The sequence below is a fragment of the Amblyraja radiata genome, chromosome 1 (genome assembly GCF_010909765.2).
Source record: "Amblyraja radiata isolate CabotCenter1 chromosome 1, sAmbRad1.1.pri, whole genome shotgun sequence".
NCBI lineage: Eukaryota > Metazoa > Chordata > Chondrichthyes > Rajiformes > Rajidae > Amblyraja > Amblyraja radiata.
The window spans coordinates 86,593,241-86,616,531 of NC_045956.1; the positions used below are offsets into that span (position 1 = coordinate 86,593,241).

General features: G+C 43.6%; 1 protein-coding gene across 2 annotated transcripts in view; it reads right to left on the reverse strand.

Moving 5' to 3' along the window:
* kcnip4 (potassium voltage-gated channel interacting protein 4) overlaps nucleotides 1-23,291 on the reverse strand; it is an 817,169-nt gene that overhangs the window by 279,753 nt on the left and 514,125 nt on the right. Inside the window, exon 1 of one of the 2 annotated variants that reach the window (XM_033026322.1) lies at nucleotides 15,541-15,889. The exons of the other annotated variant lie outside the window; for it this stretch is intronic. Coding sequence (XP_032882213.1) covers nucleotides 15,541-15,640 — 100 coding nt within the window. The 5' untranslated portion in view covers nucleotides 15,641-15,889. Of the gene's footprint in view, nucleotides 1-15,540; nucleotides 15,890-23,291 lie in introns of those variants that run through there. 2 annotated transcript variants of the gene reach the window in all.

The following is a 23,291-nucleotide window of genomic DNA, read 5'->3' on the forward strand; positions in this document are numbered from 1 at the left end:
ATAAAATATGGGCTCCATTCATTAATTATCTGACGGGATAGATTGGCCCAGCACGAAAACCCAACTGAAACTTGAACTCAGGATTAGATGAAAAGTCATACTTTGTAATCTACGAACCTATCTCCAATGACGTATTATAAGTAATCCATTCCACCTTCTTTGTTTTTTTTTGATATTTGTAACTCTTTATTCTCTCTTTCTCTTTTTCTATATTAAAAAAAACACTAGTAGAAGTAATCGACAATTGAAAATTTTAATAATGTATGACTGATGTACATGAAAAGTTTTTTTACTATAATATGTAACTATATAATATGTCTACTTCTAATAAAAATATTAAAAAAAAAAAAAAAAAAGGCAGTGGAGGTCAATTCTCTGGATGCTTTCAAGAGAGAGTTAGATAGAGCTAACTAGTGGCAGAGTCAAGGGATATGGTGAAAAGTCAGGAACGGGGTACTGATTGTATGTGATCAGCCTTGATCACATTGAATAGTGGTGTGGGTTCGAAGGGCCGAATAGTCTACTGCTGCACTTATTTTCTATATATTTATGTATCTATGTACCTCACCTAGGCTGTACACAAGAGTCGCCACGTTTCTGGCGCCAACAAATTTACGTTCATCAAACAGATTTATCTTCTGCTCGCAGTGGCAAACCAGCCCTATCGCCGCACGTGGGCCCAGGCGGCCCTCTGTGGATCCCCCCTTCATTCTCGGTGGCCCTCCGACGGGTCCTCCCTTCGTTTTCAGTGGCCTCCAGCCAGTTAGCTCTCACTGACGCGGATCCCCCCTCACTCTCGACGGTCCACTTCACTTGCAGGTTAAATTGTTCTCAGCAGCATGGGTCCCGTCGACCATGGTGGCTTTGGACTGAGTTCAGTGTCCGTGGTGGGCAAGCCGGGCCTGCCAGCGGGTCCCTTGTCTTCGGTCCGCGGCGAGCGAGTCCCAGGATCGTAGCGGGCGAGCCGGGCCTGCTGATGGCCTTGGCCGCTGCTTGCCGGGACCAAGAAAACACTTATTTTCCATTCCATAGATTAATGTACATTCTCATTCTGTAGATGGCAATGAGGTGAAATGGAAGAAATTACCACAATTTATAACCAATGGGAAGTTACGAAGACCAGGCATAGTGTATTTCTTTAGTCAATCAAACAATAATGTATAGGTTCTGGAGCGTTGTTGTCTATCTCTTCAGACTAAAGGTATAACGGCAATAGAGATACGGATAAATGACGGTCAGTTATTTACAGCCAATACTAGGCACAGCATGCTAATAATTCTGACATTTAACAACTAATTTATGGCACTGCGCATTTTTTTTAAATTCTTGAGTGAGCAAACAAAGGGATTACTACAACTACTTTGTTAATAGACTAATGCTGTTCACTGATGCTGTTAATATAACTTTACACATAAATGTATTAACATCATGTGGCCTTTGCAAACAAAAGTATCAGTCATGAAATACTTCCAAGATTTTTCCATTAAATGCTTCCCCCGATTTTTCCCTGGAAAGCATGCCCTTGGGTATGTGACCACTTTCCACTTCACGTCGATAGCCCAACCAGCACAATGATCACAATTTGCATTGATCCACCACACTTGTTAAACTTGGATGATCAGCCATGATCACATTGAATGACGGTGTTGGCTCGAAGGGCCAAATGGCCTACTCCTGCACCTATTGTCTATTGTCTATTGACCTTTGAAGGTGCTCTACACTGATGAATCTATCTTGCCATTTGATTTTGAGTATGCAGCATAAACAGCACTAAAAGGGAAGCAATTTAACTTTGATCTACTGTACATTATTTTCCATTGTACTGACATTGCAAGTTTATCACTTATATATAGCAGCATTTGGGTCTTGGTGGTGCATGGAGTTACTCCATGCTCTTCCCGTTAGTCGGCTGAAGATAGTAACAGCTTTCCTTATAATCATTGCACTTTTCTGTGGACGTTTGGTGGTCATACTTGGAATCTAGGGAGTTGAACATTTGAATGACTTAGCTTAGTTTAGTCTAGAGGCCCTTCAGCGTGGAAACTTTTTTCAAACTATCACCTCGACGGAGATGCAATTTTTTTCCGTATCGTATCTCTGTCCGCACTGCGGTCTAACATCGTGGAGTGGCGCGGCCTTTCCTGGAGACAGGCCCGTCGCTTCAACCGCAGGCGTGGAGTGGGCTTACCATCATGGAGCTTGCGATCCCTTTGCCGGGGATCGACTGTAGAGAGCTCCAACCGCGGGCCTCTGGGTTTCGTGGAGCCCGCTGTTCCTGGTTAGAGACCGATTCGGGAGCTCCAAATTTGTGATAGGTTCTTGAATGGTAACCCATAGGTTGTTGCAGTGGATTTTCGTTATAGGGTACACAGACAGCATTATCAGCAAATAAAAAAGGCTACGGTAAATACAACATATTGCAGGTGTTAGAAATCGGAAATATAATATGAAAAATGCTGAAATATTCAGGTTAGGCCTGAATGTATTCTGATTGTATTCCTGCTCTTTTTGATAAAATCTGGAGTTACCTGAAAGAGTTTCTAATCCAATTTTCTATGTAGGACCACTCTACATTCTTGATTTATAAATGTACAAGCAGGATTACCAAAAGGACTGCAATCTGTTCACAGGCTAAAGCACAGCCTTGCTTCACATTACTTTTCATCATGAAGACATCTTAAGTAGACCCATCAAACTTACTTTGGCCTTAATGACGTTGTGCAACGAGCCTATACAGTACATGTTAACAGGATTTGTGGGCAAATGTTATGCAGATGTCCAGCCAGGAAAAAGGCAGGACACATAGTGCAATTAATTGTTGTTTATTTCTTCCTCGGTACAGCTCCTAACTCCTATCACGGGGCACGGGCGTTGCCCGACCTTATATACCGCCCGGAGAGCCCCGTAAACTGCACCTCCAATCACCATGACACCTGACTCCTCCCTCCAGAGCTGAGGGTTCATACTACGCGTGGCTCACCACCAGGTGCCGCCACATGACCACCCCCCCCCCCCCCATAACCAGAGGCAACGAAACAGACGGGAAACCAAACGAGGCAGCTGTACCTCATAAATACATCCCCACTCACAGGGTAACTGTCCAGTTTGGGAGAATCCGGGGAACCCAGGACGGCGGATGCGCCCGATGGCGAGATTGAGCCACCTGTACAGGCTCGCTCAGGTCCAAATGGGCCGGCTTCAGTCACGCCACAGACACAGTTTCTTGCAGGCTACCCATGTCCAAAACAAATGTTGTGGGCTCGTGCTGCAGCACCTGAAATGGACCCTCGTATGGGCACTGTCGCTGCGCAGAAATACGTACAAACTGTCCGCGAGCGCCGGTGGCACATGGAATGGCGCCACCCCATGAAGAAACATCGGGATGAGAGACAGGGCGCCAACCCTCTCCCGCATGTGCACCAGCACAGATGACGGCGGCTCCCGGGACCCATCAGCGCCGGGATAAATTCCCCGGGAACGGTGAGTAGAGCGACATAAACCAACTCTGCCGAGGATGATAACAAATCCTCCTTCGAGGCAGTCCAAATTCCCAGTAGGACCTACGGCAACTCATCCATCCAGTCAGGGCCCGTGACTCGAGCCATCAATTATCTGAATGGTGGCCGATTAGGAAAAGGGGAGATGCAACGAGACCTGGGTGTCATGGTACACCAGTCATTGAAAGTAGGAATGCAGGTGCAGCAGGCAGTGAAGAAAGCAAATGGTATGTTAGCATTCATAACAAAAGGATTTGAGTATAAGAGCAGGGAGGTTCTACTGCAGTTGTACAGGGTCTTGGTGAGACCACACCTGGAGTATTGCGTACAGTTTTGGTCTCCTAATCTGAGGAAAGACTTTCTTGCCATAGAGGGAGTACAGAGAAGGTTCACCAGACTGATTCCTGGGATGGCAGGACTTTCATATGAAGAAAGACTGGATAGACTCGGCTTGTACACGCTGGAATTCAGAAGATTGAGGGGGGATCTTATAGAAACTTACAAAATTCTTAAGGGGTTGGACAGGCTAGATTGTTGGACAGGAAGATTGTTCCGATGTTGCGGAAGTCCAGGACAAGGGGTCACAGTTTCAGGATAAAGGGGAAATAATTTAGGACCGAGATGAGAAAAACATTCATCTCTGTAAATCTCTGGAACTCTCTGCCACAGAAGGTAGTTGAGGCCAGTTCATTGGCTATATTTAAGAGGGAGTTAGATGTGGCCCTTGTGGCAAAAGGGATCAGGGGGTATGGAGAGAAGGCAGGGATGGGATACTAAGTTGGATGATCAGCCATGATCATATCGAATGGCGGTGCAGGTCCGAAGGGCCGAATGGCCTACTCCTGCACCTATTTTCTATGTTTCTATGTTTCTAAGGTTCCCTTGAGATGGCGGTGGAACTGCTCCACCAACCCATTTATACTGACGAATGGTGGAGCTGAGTCCCCAGCAGGCGGGCTATTGCGGACCACAGTTCGTGATAGGTTCGGGCACCCAGGTCAGAGGTGATGTCCAGCAGCACCCCGAAGCGGGTAATCCATTTGGCCACATGGGCGGGAGCGCATGATTGGGCTGAAGTGTGCATGAGCCCAGGACAGAGGCAGCGGCCCCACGATGCCCACGTGCATGTGGTCGAAGCACCGGCGAGGCACTGCTGACTCCTGAACGGGCGCACAGACGCGCCGATGCACCTTTGATGTTTGGCACGGAATGCACACCCGGGCCAAGCGACTGACTTGCTTACGCAGCACGTGCCATATGAATCACGCAGCCACAATCGCCACCGTGGCCCGGCTAGATGGGTGGGCCAACCCATGGATGACGTAAAAAATTCAACAACGCCAGGCCGCCAGAACAATAAGCCGCGGCTGCCCCGTGGACACGTCGCACAGCACGGTACCACCCAAGGGACGCAATGACACACCCTCGAGCACCAAACTCGAGATTGTGGTATCATATGCCGGCATCTCCTCGTCCATCAGCTGCGCCGCAGCCGAGGTGGAGTAGTCTACTCCGGGGGCCACGTCGAGAATGGCAGCGATGGCCGGGCGGACAAGTTATATTTACCGCCAATGTGCCGGATGTCGGTGGTGAATGTGATAGACATGAGTTGGCGCTGCTGACAGGCAGACCACGGATCCGAGACCTTGGGGAAAGCAAAGGTGAGTCCAAGTGCTGTACCGCCAGGTGCAAGGCGAGCAGTTCCCGGTCGAATGCACTATAATGTTGCTCTGCCGGGTTCAGCTGGCGGCTGAAAAAGGCGAGAGAATGCCAGTGACCATTGGACGACTGCTCCAACACGCTGCCAACCGTGGAGTTAGAGGCATCCACGGTAAGGGATGTGGGGGCGTCGGCTCATGGATGCACAAGCATCGTCGCACAAGCCAAAGCTTCCTTCACACCTTCAAACACCGCCACGACAACTTTGTTCCGTGGTACCTCCCGGAGCTTTCCAGTCAACAACTGGAAGAGCAGCCACATTATTCTAGCTGCCGCCGGCACAAACCAATGGTAGAAAGTAACCGTGCCCAGAAATTCCTGGAGGCCCCTCACTGGGGAAGGCCACGGGAACTGGTGAATGGCCTCAACCCTGTCCAGCAGAGGCACAGCACCGTGCTGCGTCACCCAGTGGCCCAGAAAGTCTATGGCACTTGCCAGGGTTGATGACCAGGCCGTGCTCACTGAGGTGCTGCAATATCAAACAAATGTGGGCGCAGTGCTCCTGCCAAAAGCGACTCGCCACGAGGATGTCATCCACATAGATATTCAGGAAGTCGAGGGCCGAGGGCTTCACTACCAAGTGCTGCCCCAAAGCAATGGTTAAATACATAGAGGAGAATGATAACTTGCTCTCCGCACTTTCCCTGATGCTGATGCAGGAAACATATTATGACTATAATTGACCTTCCAGCCTTAATCCCGCACTAAGATTCAGGTTAGACACGACTCACCAGTTGTGGCAGGTGCGTTATTGTGACCAATACGATAGCTTTTGCTACTGTTTTTAATAGCAAGATATATCCGTAATTGCTTTCTTTGTTCCTCTACGAAGAGCAATTGTTTGCATCACTTGCATCTTGAGGTACCTCAGTTTCTTTATGAGCAGCTGATGGAGCCAATTAACGTTGAAGGATTTCCCAGTGAACACCCTGTTTTATTTGAGCTTTACCAATGTAAATGAGACAATACTGTAGCTTTGCTTAGCTCTTCTAAGGTGGGCTCCACATCTTACTCTGACAAGAATTGAACAGGTGATATTTGATCATGATATTTCTTTTTTTTTACAATGATATTTTGGTAGTGATATTTCTTTCTTATGAATATAGTTCAGTATAGTGTTCAACCCAGCGTGACAACATGTAATGGCTTCATTACTGTGTGATTTGAGGCAGCCTTGTCGACAGTATTGCCTAGAATTTTCGACATATCATTGTGTACGATGAACAGTCATCCCAAGAACGTCAAAGGTTTCTATTCATCACACTAAAGAGGAAATGTCTCAGCTTGGGAAGAATCAAATGGAAAACAGAAACTAAGTTTTTGCACAGTTGTATTTTAATTGTGCTGTGGGTTAAAATCCCACCACTGTGTCATGAGTGAACCATTATTCTGATAAATTTTCAAAATGCAGAGAAACTCACAGATTTATAATATCGACCTACATTGATTCAGCATGTATTTGGTGCACAGTATCTCCTGGGTTTGATGCTGCCCTCCAATTCTGTACAAGTAATGTTTGCACATTCTCCCTGTGACCACATGGGTTTCTCAGGGGGCTTTGTTTCCTCTCACCTACCAAAGACAAGCTGGTTGATTGGTTGAAGATAGACACAGAATGCTAGTGTAACTCAGCAGAACGGGCAGCATCTCTGGAGAGAAGGAAAGGGTGGACAATTTGTGTCTAGACTCTTCTTCGGACTGATGTCAGGGGAAAGGGAGATACATAGATAATGGTAATGGACAAAGGTAATAGAGACCAAGGAAAATGTAGAAAAGATCTTTGTTAACTGGGCGAAAGTAACAACAATGCAAACTGAAATAAAATGTAGTCAGGGACAGTATGACTGGTCGGAGAACTGGCAAGAGGGAGGGATGGAGAGAGAGGGAAAGCAAGGGTTACTTTAAGTTAGAGAAGTCAAAGTTCATACCACTGGGGTGTAAGCTGCCCAAGCAAATTATGAGGTGCTGTTCCTCCAATTTGTGCTGGGCCTCATTCTGACAATGGAGGAGGTGCAGGACAGAAAGGTCAGTGTGGGAATGGGAGGGGGAGTTAAAGTGTTTAGCAACTGGGAGATCAGGTAGGTTTGAGCGGAGGTGTTAAGCGAAACGATCGCCGATCCTGCGCTTGGTCTTGCCGATAGATAGGAATCCACACCTGGAACAGGGGATACAGTAGATGAGGTTGGAGGAGGTGTAAGTGAACCTCTGCCACACCTGAAAAGACTGTTGGGGTCCTTGGACAGCGTCCAGGGGGCGTGGCGGGAGTGTCCTGGGGAGTCACGCAGGTCCAATCCACCCGCCGAACAGCCGCACTGCCGCCGACTGGAACGCACCCCGGAGAAGCCGGGTGGCGAGGACTGTCTGTGCCAGATGAGCGATGACAGTGAGGAGAGTCTCGGTGGCGGCAACGAGTGCCTCAGCGGGACCGTGTGCCTCGACGGCTGTGGGGCCTCGGCGACAACGGGAACCTCTGCGGCGGGGTAGGGGGTGGGGGGCTTGCGATCGGCCTGCGATTAATGATTAATTATTAACGGTCGATGAGCGTGGGGGGGGGGTAGAAAATGGAGACCCAGTGTGGCGGGACCGCCGTCACGAACAATGGAGGACCCGGTGTGGGGGGACGGTGGAAGAACAAAGGGGGACCCGGTGTGGGAGAGGGGGAAAGGGCACTCTAATTTAGAATCCTCTGCCCAGGAGATAAGTCTGTGTTTATTTGTTTGTTCATTTGTTCTGGTGAAGGCGCTGTGCGCACGACAGCCAGACAACAGTCGCTTGTCTTTTTCTTTTTGTTTTCACTTTTAATTTCAAGTGTTCATGTACCTTGTGTGTTGTGACTGTTGGCAGAGCAATTATACTCCAGGGATGAATAAAGTTTTATTGTATCATATCGTATCGTTCTAGGGACAGGTGATGCCTCCTGCGGTTGCAGGGGAAATATCTAGGCAGGTGGGGTGCATCTCCTGCGATTGCAGGGGAAAGTTTATTAGTTTTGTTTAGAGATACAGCATGGGAACAGGCACTTCAGCCCATGTATTCCTGCTTTCACTTCCACTTCCTACGGATTAAGAGCAATTTAATGAAGCCAATTAACCTACAAACCTTTGGGAGGAAATTGGAGCTCTTGAAGGAAACCCACATCGTCACAGGGAGAAGGTGCAAACTCCAAACCGACAACATCTAAGTTTAGGGTCTCTGGCATTGAGAGGCAGCAGCTCTACAAGCTGTGCCCCTGTGCCGCCATTGTTGTGAATCAGCAGGAAAATTAGGATGGAGTTAATGGGCACGAGAAAGAGAATGGGTTAGATGGTTATCATTGGGGGGGAATTGGAATGCTCTGAGAGCCAGCAAATAATTCAGGGGCCAAAGGCTTTCCTTCCGCATCATAAATCACATAGAGCATCAAACACAGATGCATAATTGATGATACTTATCTCAGATGCTGTAATTTGCGATAGTATCAGAATTCACAATTACATTTTAATAATTAATTTTAACGTTAGACATTTGCGACTTCATTTACACAAACCTGAACAGTTGATCGCTGTATTTATATAAAAGTTCCTTTTTCTTAACCATGTTTTACTTATTTATATTATACTATTAAAGTCAAATAGATTTCTGGCAACTTGCATCAACAAAAACTTTTTATTTAAAATGTTACATTAGCATAGCAAAATATAGCATGGTACTTTACAGGAGAGTAATCAGTCAAAATACTAACTTCAATGAAGCAGCTATTAGGGTAACTGATCAAATGTTTGGATAAAGAGGCAAGTTTTATGAAGGGTTTTGAAGCAAAAGAGTTGCTAGGATTGCAATCTGCACCATAGAAGATGTTACACACCGTGTAAACAAATTTGAAACCATTTTAACTGTACCTGCAGTTAACTGGAACGGCGACTGTCAGAGTGGAACACGCATACACACACACATCGTTTTATTCACCAGCCCGTTATGCAGGCGGGAGACAGGGCAAGCGGGGGGAGCGCTGTCTGAGTGAAATTCACACGGTGCAAAGCCAATGTGATACAAACACACACCACGATAAACTGGAAGGTTTGCGCTGTAAATAAGACGGTGAAAGCACAGTGTACGGTAATTCCTTTAAAAGAGGAGGGGATAGAGGGGGGAGAAGGAGTGGAGACAACTTTTAAGAAGCCAGAGATACACGGCTGTGAAGCTCGGCGGACATTTAACATTACCGGTCGGTTATCCTTGGTTCTGAAAACTACTGCTTACGTATTTTTCCCCCAATGAGCCAATCAGCTCTGGCTACAACCCACGGGAACCTTTGACCTCCTGGCAACCCACTAGGACCTCCTGGCAACCCACCTATGGCACGAGAATTCTCATGTTGAACATGTCAACATGTTGAAAAATTTGCGGTGACCATAATGAGGCCGCGACTAGTTTCCAGAACGCGGGAATTCCTCACGACAATGAAGGCGACTACCCGGCAACCACCCGCGAACATGTCGCAACCATGTGGCGACCGCAGAGACTCCTGCAGTTGGCTAAAAAGTCAACTAAGCAAGGCAGGCCCATAAGGCTGACAGTTACATCACGCACAAAACCCCAGAGCAAGGCTACATTTGAGTGGTTTGCACAAACTGTGGTGAGACTGGGGGGGTGGGAGGGTTGGAGGGAGTAGATGGGAAAGGGTGGGGGGGAGGTCAGGGAAGATCAGTTCCTCATAAGACTTCCAGTTCTTGGCCATACAGTTATAAAGCAAGTGTGCAGAAAATACAGTGGGTCAGCTATGAAACGCTGGTATAAAAACACGGAAAAATAGGTGCAGGAATAGGCCATTCGGCCCTTCGAGCCAGCACCGCCATTGAATGTGATCATGGCTGATCATCTAAAATAAGTACCCCGTTGCTGGATTTTCCCCATATCCCTTGATTCCTTTAGCACCAAGTGCTAAATCTAACTCTCTCTTGAAAACATCCAGTGAAATGGCCTCCACTGCCTTCTGTGGCAGAGATTTCCACAGATTCACAAATCTCTGGGTGAAAAGGTCCACATCTCAGTCCTAAATGGCCTGCCCTATATTCTTAAACTGTGACCCCTGGTTCTGGACTCCCCCAACAATGGGAACAAGTGTCCTGCATCTAGCATGTCCAATCCTTTAAGAATGTTATATGTTTCTATAAGATCCCTACTCATCCTTCTAAAATCCGATGAATACAAGCCCAGTCAACCCATTCTTTCATTATATTTTAGTCTGGCCATCCCAGGAATTAACCTGGTGAACCTACGCTGCATTTCCTCAATAGCAATAATGTCCTTCCTCAAATTAGGAGACCAAAGCTGCACACAACACCCCAGGTGTGGTCTCAGCAGGGCCCTGTACAACTGCAGAAGGACCTCTTTGCATCTATACTCAATTCCTCTCGTTATGAAGGCCAACATGCCATAAGCTTTCTTCACTGCCTGCTGTACCTGAATTCTTACTTTCAGTGACTGATGTACAAGGACATCCAGGTCTTGTTGCACTTCCCCTTTTCCTAACCTGAGACCATTCAGATAATAACCTGCCTTCTTGTTCATGCCACCAAAGTGGATAACCTCACATTTATCCACATTAGACTGCATCTGCCTCTTCACAGTTCACTCTGCCACACGGTTATGTGTCAAATTTGCTGATGTTACTTTTAATTCCTTCATCTAAATCATTAATGTATATTATTAATAGCTGCAATCCCAGTACCGAGCCTTGCGGCATCCCACTAGTCACTGCCTGACATTCTGAAAGGGACATGTTAATCCCTACTCTTTGTTTCCTGTCTGCCAACCAATTTTCTATCCATGTCAATAACCTACCAGAAATACCATGTGCTCTAATTTTGCCCACTGATCTCCTGTGTGTGACCTTTTCAAAGGCTTTCTGAAAGTCCAGGTCCACTGGCTTGAGAATTTTACATCCTCAAGTAATTCCAGAAGATTAGTCAAGCAAGATTTCCCCTTCGTAAATCCATCTTCGTAAATCCATGGCATGCATCTGCCCACTCACCCAACCTATCCAAGTCACCCTGCAGCCTCATAGCATCCTCCTCGCAGCTCGCCCAGCCACCCAACATTGTGTCATCAGCAAACTTGGTGATGTTCATCATCCACAAACTTGGAGATGTATGAACTCCCAATAATATGTTAATGCAACTATTGACAAACGAGACACAAACCATATACACAGTTGTAATTAGATGAATGAAAACGTGTCATCTGCATTAGTACTTTTACACAGCAATACAATGATGGTCATGAGGTTCTGCCATGGAAATTTCAGTCCACCAAAAGGTAGGCTGGAAGGTCATGGTGGTGGGGGCACAACTGAATAGGTATTGTGGGTTTTGTGGATCATTCATGTTCTGACCAGTATTGTGTTTGAGGCTGGGTTTAGGAGTAGGCTTTTCCAGGATGGTGCAGGAGTTGAAGCCCAGTTCCATCCCAACACTTGCCTGCATGCAGGAAGTAGACTGGCTCTGGCCTGCCAGTGAGACAGCTAGGCTGCAGGTCAAAGGGTTTTAATTTGTTCTGCTCTTCTACTCCTCCAAGTTCTAATGGGACTGAATCACAGTAGCTTGAGCATTTTTGTGCGTGAATTTCTGTGTTCCCCAGTGGATCTCCAGTCAACTCTTCATTATCAGGTGTAAATGGACCTGAAAATTGCAATCTCTGACCTGCAACTAACTTTAGTTCATGACTTGCAAACAGACCTGAAAAATTGCAACCGGTGCCTATAACAATATAGCTCAAATTGTCCTACGTTTCATTTCCTAGCAAGGAAAATGGTGTTTGAAAATCTGCTGGAAGGTTAAGAATTAATTTGACTGAATATTCAATTATCTAATCACACACTCAGTACTGGAACACTCTAATCTAGTGGGTTTTTTTAAATTAAAAGTCTCCTGTCAGAAACGGCTTGTAAGTTTACAGATCACCCCACATTTCAATAGGAAAATCGGAAACTTACAAAGGCTTGACACAGGAATTCATATTTTATTATTAAAGAAAAATAATAGAATGTTGCTAATGACCGAAACGCGTCCCGGTAGGCTCGAATCGCCCCACAGGCCTCATAGGGGACTGCGGTGAAGCCAGGCGGCAAGGCCTATCTTGGCCGAAGGAGCTTTGGCGGCGGCAGCGGGAGACTTGGCGGCGGCAGAGCGTGCCTCGGCAGTAGCGGGAATCTCGACGGCAGTGGGGCCTCAGTGGCAACGGGAGCCTTGGCGGCAACGTGGGCCTTGGCGGCAACGTGGGCCTTGGTGGTGGTGGGGCGTCGCAGTCGAAGAGCGTGAGGGGCGAGGGGAAAACAATGGGGACCCGGCCTGGGGTGACCGCCTGGGGGGACCGCCATGAGGGGCGGTGGGAAAACAAAGGGGGATCCGGTGTGGGGGGCACTCTAGTTTAGAATCCTCTAGCCAGGGGATAAGTCTGTGTTTGTTTGTTTGCCAGACAACAGTCGCTTGTCTTTTTATTTTAGTTTTCACTTTTAATTTCAAGTTTTTGTGTACCTTGTGTGTTGTGACTGTTGGCAGAGCAATTACACTCCGGGGATGAATAAAGTTTTATTCCAATGCATCATAGAAACTGTATAGAATCTACTGGGGAACATTTTGGGGTTTGGCAAACGATTTTGATTTATGATTGAACAAAATGACACCATTTATATCTGTACTGCTGTTAAAGCGGCACAGGCTTGTTGAAAAAGTATTTCATTTTTTGTGTCAGAAGTGCAAAATCAGACAATAGAACTGAATGTCTCATGTTAGTTATGTTCACACTTTGATTAAGTTATACTTTTTGTGTGTATGTAAAGCAACTCTTCCAAGTACTTTTTCATTAAACAATGAGTCTAAAAAACAATGTCATTTTCTTAATTATCTACCAGAAAATTAATTACCAATGTGAAATGTTAGCTGCTTTATATTGAAAGTTGAGTGACAAAGTATCAAATATGTGCTGACCACCTGAACACGATGATCATTTTTCATGTTCTAGTATATGACCGCGGATTGGTTACAGTTCATTGTAACAAAATATATATTTTATAAAAGTACTAGAATGTATATTCCAGAGCTATAAAAGTACTAAATATGTATTTCATAAATATGGGTTTGTTCCATAATAAATTCCATAAATTTGTTCCATTAGGTACAGCATGGACCTCACAAAAATGCTGCCAAACGCATTCATTATTAAATGATAACGATGTTATTTGTTGAAACGTGTTCTTTATAAAATTTCAGTTAGGTATTTTCCAACACAAGTTATTTTTAACAATTTGTACCATCGACTGGCCTCAGATTCACAAATGGTCTAAAGAAACTGTAATTATTAATTCAATGTTTCAGCTCTGTCGAGGTGACGTATTTCACAAAGCAAAAAAGAATGCAGCTGTGCTGCACAGAATAAAATTTTACAGTTCCAACAGTGTTCTTACAGTATATTCACTCAAAAGTGATCTGCAGTTTATAAAGGAACTCACTTTAATGTAAGCACAAATGAAAGTTTGGACTGCCACTGTGTTTTGATTTCTTCATGGAGATATTTTTTTCTGGAAGGATTTTACTGCCATTCAGTCCACAATTACAGCTACTAAAAAGCAATTTCGAATTATATATGAATTGAAATAACATTACACTGTTTATTACCATTCTATATTAAGTATTCCAAATCTAGTACTATTAAGTTGCAGAGTGGTGTCAAAGAGGCATTGCTCAACAATTGTTGGTGAATACATTTTGTTTGTTAAATCAAGGGATATGCAACTAACTATTTCAAAGTAAAGTATCATTTGTAATGTATCAGGCTTGCCTTTCAGCTTATCTTCTGTGATTTAATTCACATTCTGAGGAAGTTTTAGTGACACAGCAACATGATTGCTACAGACTGCTGCTGGCATGATGTGCAGTGATGATTACGAATTTTCAACCCACCATTACTAACATTGTGATGTCTGAGCAGACCTATATTAATCCTAGCTCTGTTTTCCAGCAGGCAAACACCCCAGGACAGAAAATGAAGTTATCATAATTCCAGTGAAACATAACAAAGTGTGGCAAACACAATCGGAATGAAGTCACATGGTTCAACCGAACAACCTCCTAGTCTAGAAACGTTCAGATGGAGGTACACATTTCTCTTATTGGGTGACTCTGGACAATAGCAAACTATGAAATCAGTTCTATGCCATCAGTAAGCGACTGATGAATAATATCATAAAGGTTAAACTAGACAATATATTACAACATGACCTATTGAAATAAAATTCTGTAAATATTTATAAGAATTTACATAAATTGTACCAGATTTGTGCATATTTGTTTTGCCTAGATTTTTTTCTCCCGAATTAGCTGAAGTTTTGAGAGCATTTTAGAAGAGCTACGATTAACAATGAAAATCCTTTGATAATAAATAAGTGATACATACATGCAGCTGGGCGCTATTTATCCACTGACGGATTTTGTAGCTCACTTTGCTTGATTATTAATAACCAGATGTCAAAATGCACAGTACAGACCATGTAAATGTTTCAACACAATACATCCTCGTAGCATTCAAAACAGATACATATCTGTCTGCACAGACATCTGAACAAAACACTTTCCACACAAATATCACTATCATCTTATCACACTGGAATATGTATAATTGCCATAATAATAAGCCTTCTTTGTAGAAAACAAAAATAAAAAATCAGTTTTCTTATGAATAGCATGGAAATTTTAAATGTTATAAAAAAAACTGTGTTTAATATAAACTGTGAGTAATGTTTTTAATTGTTTGACTTTAATGATTCATAGCCCATGGTAATGGAGCAGAACAGAGCTTGAAGACAGTGTTCAAGGCTAGTATTAGTCTGAAAATAGGTTTTGCATGATCATGTCCAGGAAAAAGCATTCTATGTAAACTACTCTTTGTCTTTGCAACATTTGTTATTTGCTTTTAAATAGGCATGAAGCAGGTGACATACAGGTGACAGAAAGGCTGGTTTTGTTATACTGCTTTGACTGCTTTGTTACCTAAACCTCAGTTTCACCAAAACTGATTAATACAACACATAGATTTTTTTTTTTCCTTTACTTTCTCAGGAACGAAAGGAAGAAAGTGCACAAAGCAAAGTATTATAAAATCACTAAGGGAAAAAAAGTTGTCCCAGTTAAATTTTCACTGCATTAATTATCACGACAAAACTCAGTGATCTAATACTGGGATTCAGAGAAATTAAATGCTCTCACACAACAGCCACGCATTCACTGCAAAGTTTGCTACAGCATCTTCTCAAATAAACGTAGCAATTCCAAGACTATATGTCTCTTACCTTCAACAGTTGCTTCCAGCAGACCAAACTGTTCCAATACTTTAACAAATAACACAATCACCACTAAAACTGCTATCATCTCAAGCCCTTCGAAGTTCATGGTGATCAGGTCATTGTCTCACTGGTACTGCTAGGAATATTTTTTTTCAGCTGGGCTCTGTTTGTGTGGCCATCAAACTATGATAAAGCCACAGTTCAGAGAGTGAACACATCCTGTATATACCAAGGCAGACCAGGAGTGGCAGACAGATACGTCAGGCCTGCCAGGATTATCTACTCCCTCGTTATCTCTGTAACACAGAAAAACAACTGTGCATGAACAAGCGCATGGATCACCTAAAGATTTAGGAGGTTATCCACTAAAATGCCCTGGAATTATTGTGGAGCAGCTGTGATAGCTAGACTTCTGGGGTTTCACATCTTTGTATGCCAATGCTACTGGGTGACATTGTTGTGGATGATCAGTTGCCTTGGAAACAGGAAAGAGCAATTGAGTGTGGATTCACATTGGATGCCGATAAAAATAAAACTCTGAGTATCCAAAGAAAAGTGTGCTGACAGAGCAGCACGATAAAGCAGCTTTCAATGCATTCATTTCCCATTGATTGTGAGCATTGCATTACTGCACCTTTAAAGAGGCTTTTTTTAAACAGCTGAATGTTACTTTTCTGGAATATCCATCTATCGTTTGTTTCCTTTCATCTGAACGCCTGTTGAATGTTACTGCATCCAGATTTTGAAAGGTAAATGCATCGCAGAGCAATGTCAATTAATTCATTAATTGTAAATTATATATGTATCAATACTTAATAAATTTGGTGCCAGAAAAAAAGTGTTTTCTATGTTTATTTTGTGAAACTGGCTGCAATAGCGTCAGACAGATGTTATGCAGAGTCAGAAATGATTAATGGTAATTGCACACTTTAGCTCCAGGGAGCAGAATATTTAGAATACCATCAGTGCATTTGAAATCCTTCACTGTATGAGTGGTTGAAGTTAAATTATGGCAATGTGCTAAAACAAGGAGAAACAGCAGGGCAAAGACTGAAGTGTCAGAAACCATACAACAGATAGAGAACTTTAATAACACATAGCAAATACAATTATTAGTGTTGTGCAGTTCATTGATCAACAGTTAATAGATGTATATATTATGATTACAATGCTGAATCCAATTAAAATATTTTAATAGAAATATGAATAATATTTCCATTTCCATATAAGGTCTAGATTCCCTGAAAACATATTGTATTTCTTTGAAGCGATAAGATTACTCAAAATGATTCCAAGGTTCAAGAGTTTAGGTTCATAGACACATTTGATTTAAAATATGTTAGGAAAACTATGCGGTATGAAGCCTTTTGTATCGCTGAAATTCACAATTACATATTTATTCTACGGCACGGTAATATGATCAACTATTTTAGGACCACATTTAAAATACATTTCAGTCAGATTGTGCCTATTTGCATATAAATCTGTAAACATAATCACACAAGTTTTATGGTAATCACTTTATACGGTATGCATGCAATTCCAATAAATCATTGCACCCCATGAACATTAAGTGAAATTAGTTTAATTCTAGCATTGTGTGATTAAGTATGAATACTGTATAAGTGATGCTACATTAAATCAATGCTATAAATGGACGTTATTGTTTTGAGGAAATATGTACAAAAATAAATGTCAAACTACAAAAAAGTATTGTGAAAATAAATTTCTGCAAAACAATGTATCTGTCAGTCTGCAAATGAGAGTGTAATATAGGCTGGGTTGACTGTGGTGGAGGCTCTTTAATTTAAAGAGAAAACGCAAGACCTTGTACAATAGAAATGGATCTGCTGCACTTGTCCCCCTCATGGGGGGGTTGGGTATTACAGCTATAATAGCCAGCAGTAACTGGTGATGGAAATCCCAGCACTCGGCCTTGGCACCATTTCCTTATATGTTTCTGCACTTGTTAAAGTGAGCAGATGCCTGGCTTCTTACAGCTTACAGGAATTCTAACATCAGGATGAACCTCAGAATATCTGAGTCCTGACTGGATTTCAGCCCACCATTGTCAAAGTCACAGAGAGAATAGAGAGTTTATAGTCATTGAAATCTAAATAGGGAAACAAACCCTTCAGCCCACCAAGTCTGCACCAACTGCCAATCACTCATTTACATTAATCCTATATTAACTCCATCTTTCCCCCCTGCATTCTATCGATTCTTCCTAGATTCTACCAATCAGATGCACGCCCGGGCCAAATGGAAACCCACGCATTCACTAAGATAACATGTAAACTCCACACAGTTAGCATCCAAGGACAGGTTTGCATCCAAGGTCAGGATTGAACCCAGGTCTCTAGTGCAGTGAGGCAGTGGCTCTACTTGCGTGGATGCGAAATATGTCAATTGGTTGGAGCTTTTTAGAATAATAAAACCTCTTTTGGTTGTTATGTAACATAACTTCCATCTCAATGCATATTATAAACTAATTGCTTTGTTTCAGTCCTGCCCAGGCTCATCACCTCGAATCTTTTCTTGGTGCATCGATGACTGCCTTTTTGATGATTCCTGCACACATTTGGAATACAACAATTTTATCATTTGTGATGTAAATTTCCACTTTACTCTCACCTCCATATACTCAATCCCTTGCCCTTACCTCTCTGCCACTATCTCAGGAGACATACATCCAGCATCTGCAGTTCTTTCTTAAACATCTCAGGAGGCAGGCTAGTTACAAATATCCATGATGTCTCTCCTGACATAAGGTACTGGGGTAACTCAGCAAACCTGGCAGCATCTCTGGAGGCAGGGCCGGCATTAAACCGATTGGACCGATTTCTCCCAATTGGGCCCCGTGTTAATTTTCCATATTTCATGCGGAAATACAAATTCGCTTTGTTAAATAAAGATTTAAAAAAAAACATTTGCCATACGGATTTCTTTACAAAACGAACATGGATAACAACCGCAGCACGGCAATCAGACACAAACGATTTGTTAACAGCCAGCAGTTAACAAGTAGTTATACAATGTGTCATCAATGCTTCGATCCACATTCCTCAGTAACTGTTATAGTGTTTTGAGCAAGTATTAATGACGCTGCGTTCCTTTGAATACAATTCACGCGGCGTCATTAATACTTGTTCAAAACACAATTGCATTTACTGAGGAATGTAGATTGATGCATTGATGACACATTGAGAATTTCTTGAAACTCACCATCACAATTGAGGGCTTCTTCTTGGCGAGCTTGGTGTGCAGGTTAGTCATTCAATTTACCTACCGACCGACGTTGTGTCTCTCTGTCTTTCGCTCTCTCCCTCCCTCCCTCTCTCTCTCTCTCTCATGCGCTCTCTCTCTCTCTCTCCCTCCCCATCTCGTCTTTCTCTAGCTCTCTCACTCCCTTTCTTTCACCCTGTCACCTCAGCATTCCCAGAATCATTGACGTTTTGCTGTAGACAACAATGCTGGAGAAACTCAGCAGGTGAGGCAGCATCTATGGAGCAAAGGAAATAGGCAATGTTTTGGGTCAAAACCCTCTTCCGACCCGGCCCGAAAAGTTGGCCATTTCCTTTGCTCCATAGATGCTGCCTCACCCGCTGAGTTTCTCCAGGATTTTTGTTTACAGCAAAACGTCATAGTCATAACCCCCTTTTAAAAATGATTTTAAAATCATGTTATATTGTGAATTCTCGTGTGAATGGGAATAGTTTGTTAATTGGATACAGGCTATTTTTAAAAATTATCCTTTTCTTAAGAAATGGAATCTACAGGACATACTTAATGGGAAAGTAGTGGGCAGAAAGGCATGTCATGCATGGTTTGAAGAGCAAAAACTTGTAGTTTACAATGCCTGAATTGACAAGTTGAGGAAAAAGAAGGTGTACAGAGTTGTTTATTGGTTACAATCTGAGGAGTATGATGATGCTACTGATTATGATATGCCAATGTACCAGCTAGCAACTGATCTTCTCCATAAAGACTTGGTCTATTGCTAGAAATTGTAATTTATTTGCCTATCTGTTATGAACACCGCATATAATACAATAATATTAAAGTTCTGATCTTGAGAATATCACATTTTTAAATTTTCAAGGCAGTCTGGGTGTTGATTACTATTTCCGTCACAACGGTCAATTTTGTAATTAGCTACATTTAGGTAATTAACTAATTATATGCTTTAATTTCAGGTCATCCAAGTAAGATGTTTTATATTTGTTTCAGAATGCTTCAATCTATAATAACTGAAAATTTCATTCAGTTCTCCTAATTTTTAAGAAAGTTATGGGCTTTTGACTGTCCTCGATCACAGCTTTTGTGTTAAGTTAATGGAAAAGCAATAGGGAACAAGATGCTAATTTCTGAGTATGAAAATGATCATAACTTTTTTAATACTGAAGATATGAAAGTGAATTAGATGTCAAATTAAACATCTTTAAAAATTAAAAAATGCTTTATCTGATGTGATAAATTGTAGACTTGATTTTTAAAATCTCAAAATGTTGTAACATTGCTAGAAAATGTACCTGCATCTTGGAGACTGAAAGCTAGGTTGTTAGCCAAGAAAGATAGACTTTGTTATCCCTCAGTACAACATCAAGAACGATGTTGATGGTTGGGAATTCATGGGAGCGGCTGTCAAGTGGGAAGCGGTTTTAAAAGGACAGCGCTGCTGGGGGGGGGGTCTTTCACAGCGTGTGGATAGTCTGTCCAGGGGTAAAGTTGCGGGGAGGGCAGGAGCGTTGAGAAGGAGGGGGTCGGGGATCATGCCAGCATCCAGCTCAAGAGCGGGTCAGTGGGCGATGGATAACAGGATAGCGGGCGATGGAGCTTACTCCATATGTCAGTGCGAGTAACCTCAATTGATCCCTTGTTCGTGCTGACACAGGAGTTAGCTCCACCGCCCGCTCTGATGTTATCCATCACCCGCTGACTCACTCCGCTCTATGATCTTTGCTCTTGAACTGGTCCCCTCACTGTTCAGACGGAGAGCACTGCCAGAGGTGAGTGGGCCGGCAGAAGGTGCTGAGATGGAAGTGGGTTCCACTGTCTGGTGATGGCGGCTGCCCATAGCCACGCGAGCTGCTTCCCTCCCCGGCCACAATGCGGTGGCTCCGTGCCCGGAGCGCCGTGGCAGCGGTGAGTGAGTGGGTTACTGGCATGAACCCCGACTCCCTCCTTCTCAATGCTCCTGCCCTCCCCGCAAGTTTACCTCTGACACAGACTCTCCACATGCTGTGAAAGGAACTCTCCCCCCCAATTGGTCCCTTGAACTAGTACCTGTAATTTGTCCCGGTGTGCTCCCGTTTCAGACTTCTTTAGACTGATTGTAGCAAGGGGGAGAAAGATGAAAGCTCTGTGTCCCCTAGTTCTGCTCTTGCTCCCCCTTCCCCCAGACAGAATAAGGATAGAGTTCCCCAGGAGCTTCCTTTTAATACCACCAGTTTCCATGTCCAATACATCATTCTTCGACATTTCTGTCACCATCACATGATTCCACCACCAGTCACATCCTTCTTCATACACTCATCTCCCATCCCTGAGTACCCCTTCTCCTTCTTAACCCAACTCTTTCCCGTCATCCCCAATCCCTTCTACCTATATCCCTCCCTCCGGATTTACATTCCACTCTTAGAAACATAGAAACATAGAAAATAGGTGCAGGAGTAAGCCATTCGGCCCTTCGAGCCTGCACCGCCATTCAATATCTCCTTCGAGCCTGCACCGCCATCTCGGTCCTAAAAGATTTCCCTCTTATCCTTAAATTGTGACCCCTTGTTCTGGATGTCCCCAACATCGGGAACAATCTTCCTGCATCTAGCCTGTCCAACACCTTAAGAATTTTGTAAGTTTCTATAAGATCCCCCCTCAATCTTCTAAATTCTAGCGCGTATAAACCGAGTCTATCCAGTCTTTCATCATATGAAAGTCCTGACATCCCAGGAATCAGTCTGGTGAACCTTCTCTGTACTCCCTCTATGGCAAGAATGTCCTTCCTCAGATTAGGAGACCAAACTGTACGCAATACTCCAGGTGTGGTCTCACCAAGACCCTGTACAACTGCAGTAGAACCTCCCTGCTCCTATACTCAAATCCTTTTGCTATGAATGCTAACATACCATTCACCTTCTTCACTGCCTGTTGCACCTGCATGCCTACTTTTAATGACTGGTGTACCATGACACCCAGGTCTCGTTGCATCTCCCCCTTTCCTAATCGGCCACCATTCAGATAATAGTCTACTTTCCTGTTTTTGCCACCAAAGTGGAGAACCTCACATTTATCCACATTATACTGCATCTGCCATGCATTTGCCCACTCACCCAGCCTATCCAAGTCACCTTGCAGCCTCCTGGCATCCTCCACACAGCTAACACTGCCCCCCAGCTTTGTGTCATCTGCAAATTTGGAGATGTTGCATTCAATTCCCTCTTCCAAATCATTAATATATATCGTAAATAGCTGGGGTCCCAGCACTGAGCCTTGCGGTACCCCACTAGTCACTGCCTGCCATTGTTAAAAGGACCCGTTTACTCCTACTCTTTGCTTCCTGTTTGCCAGCCAGTTCTCTATCCACATCAATACTGAACCCCCAATACCATGTGCTTTAAGTTTGTAAGGTCTTCCTCTTCCCTCATTACCTGCCATTCTTTCATCTCCTTTTCACCTTTGTCACTTATTCCATCCAACTTCCAATCAACCCCTCTCCCCCACACTTGTATCCACCTATCACTTGCCTGGATTTGTACCATCCCCACCTATTCTCCAGCTTTCTCCACCATTACAGCGATCAGTCTGAAGTAGGCTCCTGAACTGAAATGTTGCTTATCAATGTCCTCGTGTCCTCCAGAGATGCTGCCTGACTGACTAAATTATCCCAGTACCGTGTGTTTTGCTCAAGATTCCATCATCTGGAATTCATCTGGTTTCCCCCTTATCTCAATGTGGTCTTGTTCCAGCCTGTAGTTATGCGTATTTCATCTTCTTAATTGCCACTAATAGCCTGTCAAAACAATTCCAGATTTAGAATCCCATGATCAATCAATGGGCATTCACTCCTTTGCTTAACTCATTATCAAGCTCCTCTGTATTTTCTCAACATTCACAGAGAACATCACAGAACATTAATCATCCTTGTATGGGGCAACCTCCAAATGTCAGTTAAAGCTGAACAAACTGTTCATTTATCTTTAATGTGATTTATAAAATCTTCTACACTGTACTGCAATCCCTTTGTTTCTATACCCATAAGTTCATAAGTCATAGGAGTAGAATGAGGCCATTGTGCCTATCGGGTCTTCTCCACCATTCAATCATGGCTGATCAATCTTGGACTCAACCCCATTCTCCTCTTTCTCCCCATAACCTTTGACACTCTTACTGATCAAGAATCTGTCAATCTTTGCTTTAAGATACCCAATGACTTGGCCATCACAGCCGTCTGTGGCAATGAATTCCACAGATTCACCACCCTCTGACTAAAGAAATGACTCTTCATCTCCTGCCTAAAGGTGCGTGCTTTTATTCTGAGGCTGTGCCCACTGGTCCTAGACTCTCCCACTAGTTGAAGCATCCTCTCTGCAGCCACTCTATCCAGGCTTTCACTATTTGGTAAGTTTCAATGAGGTTCCCCCTCATCCATCCACACTCCAGCGAGTACAGGCCCAGAGCCGTCAAATGTTATCATCATACGTTAACCCAATCATCCCCGGGGTCATTCTCATAAATCTTCTCTGGATCCTCTCCTACCC